The sequence below is a fragment of the Rhagoletis pomonella genome, unplaced genomic scaffold (assembly GCF_013731165.1).
Source record: "Rhagoletis pomonella isolate Grant_MI unplaced genomic scaffold, Rhpom_1.0 Rhpom_scaffold_00006, whole genome shotgun sequence".
Taxonomy (NCBI): domain Eukaryota; kingdom Metazoa; phylum Arthropoda; class Insecta; order Diptera; family Tephritidae; genus Rhagoletis; species Rhagoletis pomonella.
The window spans coordinates 64,257,847-64,271,480 of record NW_023458560.1 but is presented as its reverse complement, the minus strand read 5'-3'; the positions used below and the strand labels follow the sequence as shown (position 1 = coordinate 64,271,480).

Sequence of the window (13,634 nt, the reverse complement as noted above, 5' to 3'; positions counted from 1 at the left end):
TTTACTGTTGTCACAGATTTTAACTAGGGATGTGCGATTAATCGATTAATTTTTTTTTTAATTTATCATAATTCTGATTTATCTAAAAACGTGATTAATCAGATACTGATTGATCCGCTTCTGAATAATAACTGTCTACTCATAAAATGAATGAAAAAATATACATACAAATATTTGAGTATACATTTTTTTCTATAAAAAAAAATATAGCAGCAATTATTCGGGTTTTTGATTAATCAGGTTATGATCAGTTTTCTGATTAATAAAATTAATTAGATTCTGATTAATTAAAATGTAATTAATCGAGAAATTAATAACAATCAATTAATTAAACAGGTTTCGATTAAAAAGCTTGTTTAATTAATTGATTAATCGCACATCCCTTATTTGAACGCAATAAATTTTTTGAGATGGGATGTGGTCTTCGCTGGAATTGCCCATGTGCAAATCTTACTACTCACTACTTTTTCGAAATAAACTAAGAAATTATTAGACACAATAGAGTAGTTTACAGTTGACGTGATTTTCGTGCTTTTTCAAGACAAAACCAGAAAAACGTTCCACATGCGCTAAAAAAGTAAAAAAACAGACGTATATTACACGATTTTAACAATCACAAACATTCCTTTGACTGTAAGTCCAATACACAAAATATTTTTGATAACATCTGGATATTCGACGTATATACATATGTAGTGCGCCACTAGTTTTTGAAGAATTCAAAAGTATGCGCCAGAATTTTTTCCTTCTGCTGCACCGACATACGCGCATCCACTATGAAGAATGTCAAAAATCTTTCAAAGACATCCGCCTCGACAGCCCCATTGATGGCGCGCTCCGTGGCGTAGATAGAACCCAATGGCTCACCGCTGCTAGTCACTGTGATATTTATATGATAGAGATTGTTCGGTTGCAACAGCACCGACAACAATATATCGCGTGGCACGTGGTCTTCAAGCAGTCTCATAATTTCACCATAAAGATTCCGCTCGACATAAGTGCAACATGGATACTCGCTGCACTGACAGTAGGGGCAAAAGCTGGGTGACTCCTTTAGCGGTATCTCAGCAGTGTCCTGCCCACAGGGTAGAATAGAACTTGACGCCGAGCTGGTGTGGCTGCTTGCCGGCACGCCTGATGTATTCTTCGGTGTCACAGGGACGGTTGATGGTGGCGAACTTTGTGTGGCCTCATCGATGAAGGGGCGCCAGCCGAAAGTGGCATTGGTTTGTGAGAGCTTATCGGTGTGATCGACAGTGAAGCAAGTTTGCACTGTCTCCGCCTTCTTTTGTGGACGTGGTGGTTGTGGTGCGCGCGTAACCACAGTTGGCTCTGTAGCTGTTTCGCATTTCTCAACTTGGCTTGCTTGCTTTTGCCCCCTAATAACTTCTGATATCGCCTCCGCATGACGATTCTTCAAATCGGCAAGCAGTGACGTGAGTTCACGAAGTTTAGCGGTGAGCTCGGTGCAGCGCAACATATCGTCGGGCGGTATAATTTCAGTGCGCATTCTGCGTAGCTCGCGGCGTAGTTCGTTCACTTGTAACTCCAAATTGTGTATGCGATTACACTGATATGCAATAATTTCTTTGGTTATGTCTGGCGGTCTGGGTTGTGTAAACGGCTCGCGTGGTGTGTACTCCTCCCTTTCGTGACAAGGCAAACGTTTCTCTTCAACTGGGTGACAAGGTTGTTCTATTACGGCTGGCGCCGCCGGCGGTAGCGGTTCGACGCTCGTTTCTCGTTGTCGTATCCTTGGAAATGGAAACATAGATGGTGAACATGGTCGTTTCTCCACACATGGTTCTCCTGACGTTTTCTTAGCAGCGGAACATGACAAAACCAAATACTTAGAGGGATAAGCGTCAAGACCAGCGCCGCCGTCTTGCAGTTCATCAGTCTTGTCAACCGATTTGTCTACGCAACCTGGCGGCTTCTTGGCTGCTGGTGGAACTAGCAGGGGCGCTGGCACTTCCCTCTCTTCCGGCTCATTTCCTAACTCTCTACGCAACTGTTCACGATCTTTTGATGGCCCTCTTGGTTCTCTCTTCCTTTCCTTCTTTACTTCCCTCTCCCTTCTTCGCTCGGATTTCTTTTCAATAGTCGCATGCTCTCGTGGACATACAATGCGGCATTTTGTTGGCATTTTTGTGGATTTTTTTTCATAACAATTGTGCTCTAAAAGGCGGTAAATTCGTTCATTATTGCATTTTACCGGTCCTTGGCTGTCTGTGTACTGAACTCTCTTCGCCGTTTTGTCTAGCTTCACATTTTCCTGTCCGGATTGCAGACATCTTTCTTGCTCTCTGGAAACATTGGATTTATTTTCATTAGTTTTCCACAGCCCGCCAGCGGGGAGGCGTATCTTTTGATGAGAGGGCGACAGCGTAGCATTGTTGCCATATTCATATTTTGGATCGATAGTGATGAATTTGGAATTCGTTAGCACGCGAAAGACGTCTAAAATAGAGACGAGAAAAGCAATTGTAAGCGATTTTAAAAAAAATCTACATAGTGTGAGTAAACATTTTTGAAAACAAAAATATAAATTGAATATTATTTTTCGATTTCAAAGTTTCCAAAGCAATTTGTAGAGATTGGTCGCTCAGTTATTGCTAAGGTGATGCTACTAGATCAGCTGATTTTGTGTGTATGTTTCGCCCCACGGCTGAAAATGTAAAATTCAAATACTTTGTCTTGCTTATTGCCTTTAACAAATTAGAAGCACTGTTGATAAAACTATAGGGTATTAGTATTATTTATTTATTTATAGTTGGCACCTGCCAAATCAACTGTAAATTTTTCTAAAAATAAAAGTCGTTTGGAAAATGCTATCGATTGGGCTTTTAGATATGCTAGTCACAAATTGTATGTCAAATTATAAGTTTGACAGTTGACAGCTGCCAATTAGGCTAATAGTTTCTCTAAAACTGAGAAAATCTTTTTTGAAATGCCACTGGTCAAGTTTTTGGATACGCTGATTACAAATTGTATGTCAAATTAATAGTTTGACAATTGACAGCTCTCAAACGACTGTAAATTTTTCAAAAATTAAGGGCCAATTTCAGATTAAAATTTAAATGGCACTTAATTTAAATTTTCGATTGTTTCTCTAATACCATTTCAATTTCGTTGGGTTTCAGATCAACTATATTTAAATATGTCAAACAGGTGGCAACACTGTTGCTTGTTCCTTGAAATTGTTCTTGCATTTGTTTGTTTGTTTACGTTTTGTGCTGAACTGCTGATTATGATCTGAAAGTGAACTTTTGAAGTTCATCAACAATCTTACTTAAATACCTCATCTGAAATTGGTCAAAAATAATCTTGTTTTTTTTTGTTTCCACAAGACTTTTTTTATATGGCATACATTTTTTTCCCGTTGTAATGCCTAGTGGAAATTCGGTATAAAAAATAACACCAAACTGGAAATTACTGTTGGATTTGAAATTTTCCAGAAAGCTATCAGCTCGTTATGGTTTCGACAGTCGAATTCGTTGAATTAAACGAATTCAATGGTTTTCCCAGCAGATATTATAGAAAATACTAATTAGTTTAAAGTTCCTTGGACATTTCTGAATAAGGATGACTTTATTCTGGCTAATTTTTCACAATTTTCAAATGTGCGTTTTTTATGTAAAACATGGATGGGGACAAATACATAAACAATTGACATATTTAAGTATATTATTGTAAATTAATGGAAATATTTAAGCAAATAAAAATTATAAATATAATTTTAAAACTATTTTTACAAATAAAATAACTATTTTAGGACACAAAATTTAAATTACAATTACTATTTCCATGGCCTATCATTTTAATCGTTAAAAACTAAGTTTTTTTGACCCGTTTTCTCATGAAGTTTTTAAAATCTCTTTAAATGCTCTTTATACCAGGCACCGAAAACAAAAGTAATTTTTTTTCGATGGCATAAAAGTCGGGGCAAAATACTGTCGTAGAAGAAAGATATCAATCTGCATTTGATCCAGGCCCTCCTAGACAAGAATCATGGATTCATTTTATTTTTCGAGCTTTTTGGGAAAAAGTCCAATAATAACTGAAAAATGTGGACTTTTATTTTTTAAGTCTAGTAATAACAGTAAAACTTGGCCAAATATTTTTTCAAGGCCAAAATACTAAGGTCATTTCCTAATAATAAACAAACCACTTATCCAAATTAAACGAATTTGGTATCAAATGAAAGAAGACTGAAATAACTTTCCTCATTTTTAAAGCTATATCAGTTCTCTTTCAATTTTGTTTAACTTGGATAAGTGGTTAATTTTTTATTAGGAAAGGACTTTTATTTCGGCCTTAAAAAATATTTGGAAAAGTCTAACTGTTATTCCAGGACAAAAAACGAAACCAAAGTTCAAAAACAATTTTTTTCTAACAACTTTTATTATAAAAGTTATGAAAGTCCAGGTCCATGCTTTAACCACAAATTATTTTCCCTGAAAAAACGCTAAAGTATGCACATTAGTGTGGTCCTTAAAAATCAAATGAAGGATTTTTTCAGTCTCACCCCCTCAATCGGTACTACAACGGTCACAGATATCACATATAAATTTTGGTCCCGATTTTAGTCGATTAAGTTGTGTCGGACAGGGGGGCAAAATTCAGATTTCTCTATTGTGTTTAAAAAAAATTTAAATCAATTTTTTCCCTTTCAATACCCAAAATCGATACTACTATAGTAGCAAATATCACATATAAATTTTGATCCCGATTGGAGACGGTTAAGACCTCTTCATAGGTTAATCTGAACTTTGACCCCTGTGCGACACGCCTTAACCGACTCCAATCGGGGCCAAAATTTATATGTGATTTCTTCGACTATAGTAGTATTGATTTTGGGTAATAGTTAAACAAAAAAATGTATTTTAATTTTTTGAGTCTCCATAGAGAAATCTGAAATTTGACCCCTGTGCGACACGCCCTAACCGTCTCCAATCGGGACGTAGCATCGACGTAGAGGAAGCGTTTTAGGAAATCTGATGTAAAAATATGCTTTTTACATTTAAGGACCACCCTAATATGTATGTAACATATGAATCAAGGCACATTAAACAGGTAGTATCAGTAGAGCAAAAACAACATTTGCGTGTATTTTGTTGTTGCTTCTGGTATCGAAAGTGTCAAAAACTGTTCTGAATTTTTTCTTCTAAATCAAAGCGTGCCATGTGAAATACAAAAAATTATAAAAAATAAAAAATTTAAATTGGAAAAAATAAAAATTGATGCAAGTAAATTTGTTTGCTTCTCGAAGCATTGATCCATCCTTTGCAAGGCCCAGTAATCAGCGGTCGTGCTGCCGAGTTGGGCGAACGTTCCAAAAGCTGCTATTCAATCGCTTGTTTTGTATGGAAAAAGGTTTCACATGCAAATGGATTTTAACAATTCAGAATTTTTGTGAGAAAAAATTAAAAATATTTGACATTTTCGAGACCAAATAATTTGAAAATAAATCAAATCAGCTGCTCTACTGATACTACCTGTTCAATGTACCTTGATATGAATGTATAATATAATGTAATGGGAAATTATTTGGTGAAATCATTTCGCTTTACTTTACAAGTAGTAGCACGTCATTGAGGCTTAGACTAAAAGCTTGCAAAAACATTTGATTAAAAAATTATAAATATTAAGCTATAAATCATAATTAAAAAATAATATTAAATAATTACAACTTAGACTGATTAAAAAAAAATTTACTAGCTTTTTTCTTTTTCAAAACCCCCTGTGAAATATTTACGGCATAGTCGAAAAGACGCCCGTCAAAAGCGCAGTCTTTAATACCATTAATGGCGAATTTCCATTTTCCATATAAATTACACGGGAAAAAAATGTTTTCAATTTTGAAATTTAATTAATCGTTTCTGGTCAACGTGTCGGAATGACCAATATATTTTTGGAGGAAATTGAAGGCTCTTATAATTTCTCTAAAAATATACTCCACCAAAAGTTATTAAAGGTTAAATTCAAACATTTTCAAACTTGCACTTTGTTACACTAGCATTATGGACAAATTTGTATATTAGGGCGGAGCAATTTGATTTCGAAAAAATTTTATGACCTATTCGAATTCTACGTTCGATTCTAAGAAAAAATTATGGACAAACTATATACCAAAAATGACGTTTGACCCTCCCAATTTTTAAATCAGTGTATTATAATTTTTTCTGAACGAAATTAATTTTTCATTTAAAAAATTTTATGTGTTCTTCATATTTAATACTTCACAAAACCGAGAAAATAGAAAATTATGTAAAAAATTTTTTGGTACAATGAAAAATAAATTTCGACCAAAAAAGTTACTATGTACTGCTTTTCTATTAAAAATATGGAGGATCAAATGTAATTTTTGGTGTATAGTTTGTTCGCCATTTTTGCTTAGAATCGTAGAATTTAAATTTGCTATGGTGATATGGGGTAGAAGTCTTGTGTTCAATTTTTAAAAGTTTACACAATTCCTCAAATACGTTGTTTTTGTATTCAGTCCCCATATCAGTTATGATGGTCTTCATACAACCATATACCAAAATAAAGTTTTCAAAAATGGCTTTTGCCACCGTTTTCGCGTGTTTGCTCGCAATTGGAATTGCTATCAGATACTTTGTCAGATCACACACTATGGTAACCGCATACTCATTTCCACATACCGATACGGGCAACGGTCCAATTGTATCAATTTGCACCGTATCGAAGGCTTTTGTGGGAGTTTCCGTTATCACCATTGGTTCTTTTAAATTTTTATTTACTTTATTTTTGCTGCATTCCATGCATTTTTTAATGTGATTTTTATATCATTTTTCATGTTTTTCCAATAATATTTTTGTTTTATTTTATTAGTTGTTCGATTGATTCCTGGGTGGCCACCAGTAACAGGATCATCATGATACTTTTTCAATAAATTTTTAATTGTATCTTTATCAGTCACATTCATAACCTCCGGAGTTAATGCAATTGTTAAGTTTTTGAGAACTTTGGTACCAATTTCTTTAAATGTGCTTACTCGAGTATAATTATTCTTGAACAATTTGTCTCCTAAGGACAACTGTATTTTATTTATTTTCAAACTGTCGGCTTCTTTCATTAGTCTGGCAAAGAATTGACCTAAATCAATATTCGCCTCAACAATTGAATTATTAATACTTGAATTGCCGGCTTCTTTTGAAAGCCTGGCAAAGGATTGACCTGAATCAATCTTCGCCTCAACAATTAAATCATTAATATCTATTTTGCTACAAATTTTCTTTCCCTTTTTGAACTGCAGTTTCGGGGGGTCGAAAACGAGCTGGGCTAGCTTTTTAACTTCACATTTATTTAGCGCCTCATATATTATTGGGTTCTCAATGTGACTTTTTTCTTTATTAATATTTTTATTATTTGGTTTTTGCTTAGTTTCCGATCTCATCGCATCTTTTAGTATTTGACATGCTTTAATTGACATTTCTCTTAAATCATTTATATTGATGCGTGAAAGCGCATCCGCCACGTAGTTTTCTTTTCCAGCTATATACTCCACCTCAAAGTTATATTCCTCCAATTCCAATCGAACTCTAGTTAATTTTGATGAAGGGTTTTTCATCGAAAATAAGTATGTTAAGGGGCGGTGGTCTGTTTTAATCAAAAATTTTCTGCCATAAACGTATGGTCTAAAATAAGTTATAGCCCAGTGGATTGCTGCTAACTCTTTTTCAATTGTAGCTTTATTGCTTTCACCTTTTGTGAATGCTCTTGACGCATAGGCAATTGGTAATTGTTTGCCTTCATATTCTTGACTAAGAACTGCGCCGCAGGCAAATCCACTAGCATCTGTTGTTATACAAAATTCTTTATCGAAATCTGGATATTGCAAAATATTTGGGTTAATTAATGCCTCCTTCAAGTAGACAAAAGCTTTTTGACATTCTTCTGTCCAATCGAAGGAAACATTCTTTTTACATAACCTTGTTAAAATTCTAGAATGTTCTGCAAAATTTGGAACAAATTTTCGGTAATAGTTACAAAATGCTACAAATCTTTTAACTTCATCTGCTGTTTTTGGGGTTGGATAATTTAGTACAATTTCAAATTTACTAGGATCAGGCAAAATTCCTTTATTTGTGCAGTTATGTCCAAGGTAAGTCACTTCTTGGTTAAAAAATAAACATTTATCCGGATGTAACTTTAAATTGTATTTTCTGCAAGTTGAAAATACATCTCTCAAATTTTTTAACATGTGTTTTTCGAAGCACCCTAATACTACCAAATCATCCATATAGAGAAATGCTTGGGATGGTTTAAGACCTGCAAAAGCAAGAGTCATCATTCTTTGAAACGAGTTTGGGGCTACTTTTAAGCCGTATGGCAATCTTTTGAAACGATATGTGCCATTGTCTGCCGTAAACGATGTTATGTCCCTAGAGTCTTTATGTAACTCAATTTGATGAAAGCCGGACATCAAGTCCAAGCATGAAAAATATTTAGCTCTACCCAATTGATCTAGTATATCATCAATTCGTGGCAATGGGAATTTATCTGCGGTTAACTTTTTATTTACTTGTCGATAATCAACTACTAGTCTCCATCTTTTATCATTTTTTCCCGGTAGAGATTTTTTGGGTACCAGCAGAATTGGGCTATTATATTCTGACATAGACGGCTCTATTATGTCATCTTTAATTAATTTATCTACGTGTTTACAAATTTCGCTTTTATGAGCTTGTGGGATTCGGTAATTTTTTACATAAACTGGATTATCATCTTTCATACGTAGTTTTTGCTTGTAAAAATTATTAGTGGTAATGGGTTCTGATTCTAGTGAAAATATATCTATATATTCTGCACAAAGTGCATTAAGCTGTTGGGAAACGAATTTTGGAAAATTTTTATTTAATCTTTCTAATTTTTCTTTAGCATTATTTGCTGGTTCAGTTTTATTATTTATTATTGTGTAATCATCTAAGTTTTCTGTGTTAATTTTGAAATTTTGAATGGTTGCATTTTTGTCTGTTGTATTTATGACTCTAATAAAGGTTTGATTTGAATTTACTAAGGTATTTGCAATAAAAACACCTTCAGACAATTTTTGATGAGGTATCAATAATTCAGAATTGCCATTTTCAATATTGACTTGTCGGATTACTTCCGATCTTGCTGGGATTGTTATGCAATTAACATTTGGTCTATTTGTCATTTGTATTATTATGTTTTCCGGGTAATCATATGGACGCAGTATCAGGCTGTCTCCATTTTTGCTATAATCTAAAATGCAATTATATTTTTTAATAAAATCAAGTCCCAAGATTCCATCGCAAGGAATTGGGAAATCATCTTCGACTATATGAAATTTATGATTAATAAGTAAGTAATCATCTTTTAAATCTGCCTTGACTGTTCCAATAGTACTAGTTAAACCTTGACCAATGCCCTTTAAATCGGTTTTTTGTGAATAATTAATAGTGACATTACTGTCAATTTGACCCTTTTTTATAATTGATATATCCGCTCCTGTATCGATCAGGAGGGTTGAAATTGAATTATTTAGAGTTGTTTTGGAAGATATGTAGCTGTTAAGGTGTAAATTGAAAACACATAGTTTTTTATTTATTGAGATGGAGTTTGCTGGTTTTCCTGTTGGTTAACATTTCTTATAGTCCTGGTACGATTATAGCCTCGTGCTCCAAAATTTCGTCCTGACCTTTGGTTATTTGATCGATTATTATTGTTATAACTATTATTGTTATTAAAGTTATTAAAGCGTGATGGGTATGTACGCCTTTGGTTACCTCTATAATTGCCAGATTGATAACCTCTGCGGAAATTACCGCGAAAATAATTTTGTTGGCGTATGTGCAATAATGAATTAGGGTTACCTGTAATTTCTGTGCAACTATTTGTGAATTTCGATACAGCCTCGTTCATTGAGGTGAACGTTCCAGCTTGCATAATTGTTTTCACCTTATCATTGGAGCAATTCTTACACATGGCTTTCACAGCTGTTTGTGTAGCATACTTAGTTGCGAGGTCTGTTGTTAAGCCATCAGATATGTATGCTCCCTCTAGTGATTTCGTTAATTTTTCAATTTCTGCTGTGTACTGATTAGCAGTCTTACTGCGCTGTTGGATGTTCAGGAGTTTTGCTGTTAAAACTTCTACTCACTCACCCTTTATTGCGTTTTTTAATTTTTGTTTAATTTCTTGTATTGTCGTCTCATTGCTTATGAAATTTCTGGCTGTGCCTTTTAGCTTTGTTTTTATCATAGACACTGCAATAGCCTCATGATTTTCTTTAATTTGTTCGAGGATATCAAGTGCATCTAGAAAACTTGGTAGGTTTTCGGGTTTGCCATCGAACTCGGGCAAAATCGAAGACGCAGTCTTGATGAATGCTACTGTTGTTTGCGTCATACTTGTTTCGGTTTGTGTATCTTGTTCTGCAATTTCGACAAAATTTGTTTGTGTAGATATTTCTTCTTGCACAACAATCTCTTTTTGTTCTTCCTCGGTATCCGACGTACCTTCGAACAACCAAATGTCGAAATCGATCTCGATATGTTGTTTGTAAGAGGTTGGTATTTCAAATTCAACGTTATACCTGGATAACGAGGATACTAGTTTGTCTCTAACGCTTGAAAATACCTGGTAGGACTCCAATTGGTGAGCTTTTGTTAGGGTATTATTAACTCTACTTATGAGTTTACCTATATTGTTTAGCGATGACAGTAGAACATTTAAATGTTTCTTTACTGTTTCAGTTTTAATTTTTATGTTCTTACATATGCACTTATAAGATTTTTCCGCGTTTATTTTATTTTCAGTGAGTTCCTTCGAAATTTCTTCCCACTTCTCCATTGAGAGAATGAATCAATAATAAAAAAAAATGTTTATTTAAACCTTATCCAGACCGTCAGCGCGGCTCTGGTATCTCTTTTTAAGAATTTTATTGTGGGTTGTGTAAAATTTCAAGAATAAACTCACTGCGTTGATAATGACGATAACTATAAGGTAAACTTTTATTGTATCCAAAGCTTCAGTGTGGTCTATTATCTGAACCGTGTTTACCACGTTAGCATTTGGATCACTGACCTTCGATTCTTTACCTCCCATTTTTAAAACAAATCAGTAAAAATTTTTCTTTCCAAAATTTATCTATTTTGTTTTTTTTTTTTTTAACAGCCAGGTTCAAAGCCTGCCTTTCGCATTGCTCTTGTTATTTCTTCTGTCTAAGTGGTTGGGGTGAGTACATCATGCATTGTAGGCTCTCGGGTCATGCCAATATCTTTACAGAGTTTCTTTATTTAAAAAAAAATCTCATTCAGAAAATTATAGTTTTCTTAATTCGTAAATTTTTTCCATTAATTTAAGTCTATCATTATTTGTTGTGGCAAAATTTAGTGCCCTATATGTCAAAGCTATTTCTTTCTTCTTCCTGTATCGCTTTCCTCCTCGAGTTTGCTTTTTAGTTTTGAAAATGGGTGGAATCTTTGGTTCTTCCACCCGTCTTTGTAATTTGTTTCGCCGCCGATATTCCTCGATAGTTATCGGTTGCGGCCCTATTTGTACAACTTCGGAGGTTTGAGGAACCTCCTCTGTTACTCTTGGAGGATCTTGATTTTTCTTCTCTGCCTCTAATGTGAACCTCTCCCATCTATCAAAAATGGAGTCAAACTCCTCCTGGGAGATTTCTTGCATGAGAACAAGGAGGGAGTGAAGAGGAAGAAAAAAAAATTATATAATTTAAGGAAAGCCAAAAATTTAAGGAAAGCCAAAAAAATCTATTATGAGACTTAAAATCTTCCTTTTAAAAAAATTTTTTTTTTTTTTTAATTTGATAAAAAAAAAATTACTTATAAATTACCCTAAGCAGGAATCTGCTACTTGGCTGGCGGTAAACGCCGAAGAGTTCTAAATATTAAAACTTATTCTATATATTTTTTTTTTTACCATTACATAACTTCGTTCCTTTGGTTTGAATTAATTTTCCTCTGGTAATAATGTATTCAGCGGCAGAAGATTGCAAAACGTCCTTACTTATTGATAGCAGCTTATAATTGAATGAACCAATTGCATCCGTTCCTTTGGTTTGAATTAATTTTCCTCTGGTAATAATGTATTCCTTCGTGTTGTCCACCGCATTATATTGTTATTTGTTGCGTTGGTGTTTTTTTTTTTTTTTAAATTATCCAGGATCTGCTGAAAATAAAGCAGACTGGCAGGATCCAGCTAGTCTGCTGAAAATAAGCAGACTGGCAGGATCGCCATAACGAATGTTTTTATTATTAAATAAAACGCGTTTTGTTTTTAGCTGCGACTTAGCATGTCGCATAACAAAATCTGTGTTGTTCTTTATTGGAATCATCTTATTTATACTCTAACATCTTATGTACTACTTATTTACTACAATACATATTTACTTAAAATTCTTACTGACTGAATCTCTCGCTTGCACATATGAGCATGCATTCATATGTGCCTAGCTCAAAGCATAGCTCAGTGAAGTCACCAACACACACACACAACCATTTCTAATGTGGAGCTACAAGCAATGCATCCACAGACATATCTACATGTACCAAGCATGAAGATGCTAGCAGCGCAGTCGTACATATTTACATACATAGAGCTAGCGCATGCACCAGATATAGCTTGTGCCGCTTGTGTGTTTAGCGTGTGAAAATAACAAAGTAAGGAATTTGTTTATGCTGCAAAAATACATAACACAGGCGTGTGGCTTTGTTGTTGTTAGTGACTTATTCTGATATACTACAATGTTGAGGTCTACAACAATAACAAAATATGTACTAATTTTTCCACTTCGAAATTTCCGCGATTTGTTTGGCACTGTTACCTTTTCAGCATTACAAAAGGCATAAAAGCAACGTAAACATATTCACCACTTTACTGCACCTTTAATATCCCTCTACTTTTTGTAGGCATGCCATATACTTACATATGCATGTACATATCGCTTATTTACTTCAAAAGTGTCATAATCCAAGAAATATAAATTTTGAGTTGAGTATGCAGAAATTACCACTACCTGCAGCGATTACCAGTATCTCACTAACAAAGCGTATATTCATTTTTTTCCATGAGAGTGTATGTAAATTAAAAACAATTTTTAAAAGCCGTTTTTCTCGAGTTTTTTTTTTTATAGTTATGACTAGAGGTCGGATTTGTATGCAAAAAATAGGTCTAAAAATATGTGCCATCATAACTATAAACGAAATACAGTCAGCGTAAAAAAGATGAAAACCCCGACGTTTTGACGCTTTTATTTATTTATATTTTCCATTAAAAATTTTTCTTTTATTTTAATTAATTATTAATATAATTCAACAGCAAAACCACAAAAATTAAGTTTTTTAATTTCATGCAGAACTCGGGAAAATGCAAGAAATACAAAAAAAAAATTTCTTCGAAATTTAAAAAATTGTAATTCGATTTCGTCAAAAAAATTTGAGTACGCAAGAATTTTTAGTATAAATTTTTCAACCCGATTTCTTGTAAAAATTTTGGGTATGAAATTTTTTAAAGTGCAAGTTTCAAGTCGCTAAAAATTACCGTTAATTTTGTGCGAATCTTTTTTATCGAGAGAGTTGCTTCCATATAACACACGAACAAAATCTATTTTTATATTGAAA

General features: G+C 33.9%; 1 protein-coding gene across 1 annotated transcript; it reads right to left on the bottom strand.

Moving 5' to 3' along the window:
- Positions 1–703: 703 nt before the first annotated feature.
- On the bottom strand, positions 704–7,821 carry LOC118742033. The gene is made up of 2 exons (XM_036474000.1): positions 7,698–7,821; positions 704–2,460 (listed from the first exon to the last, which is right to left on the bottom strand). Exons 1-2 carry the CDS (start codon positions 7,819–7,821, stop codon positions 704–706), a joined length of 1,881 nt encoding a protein of 626 aa, XP_036329893.1.
- Between the last annotated feature and the right edge of the window lie 5,813 nt (positions 7,822–13,634).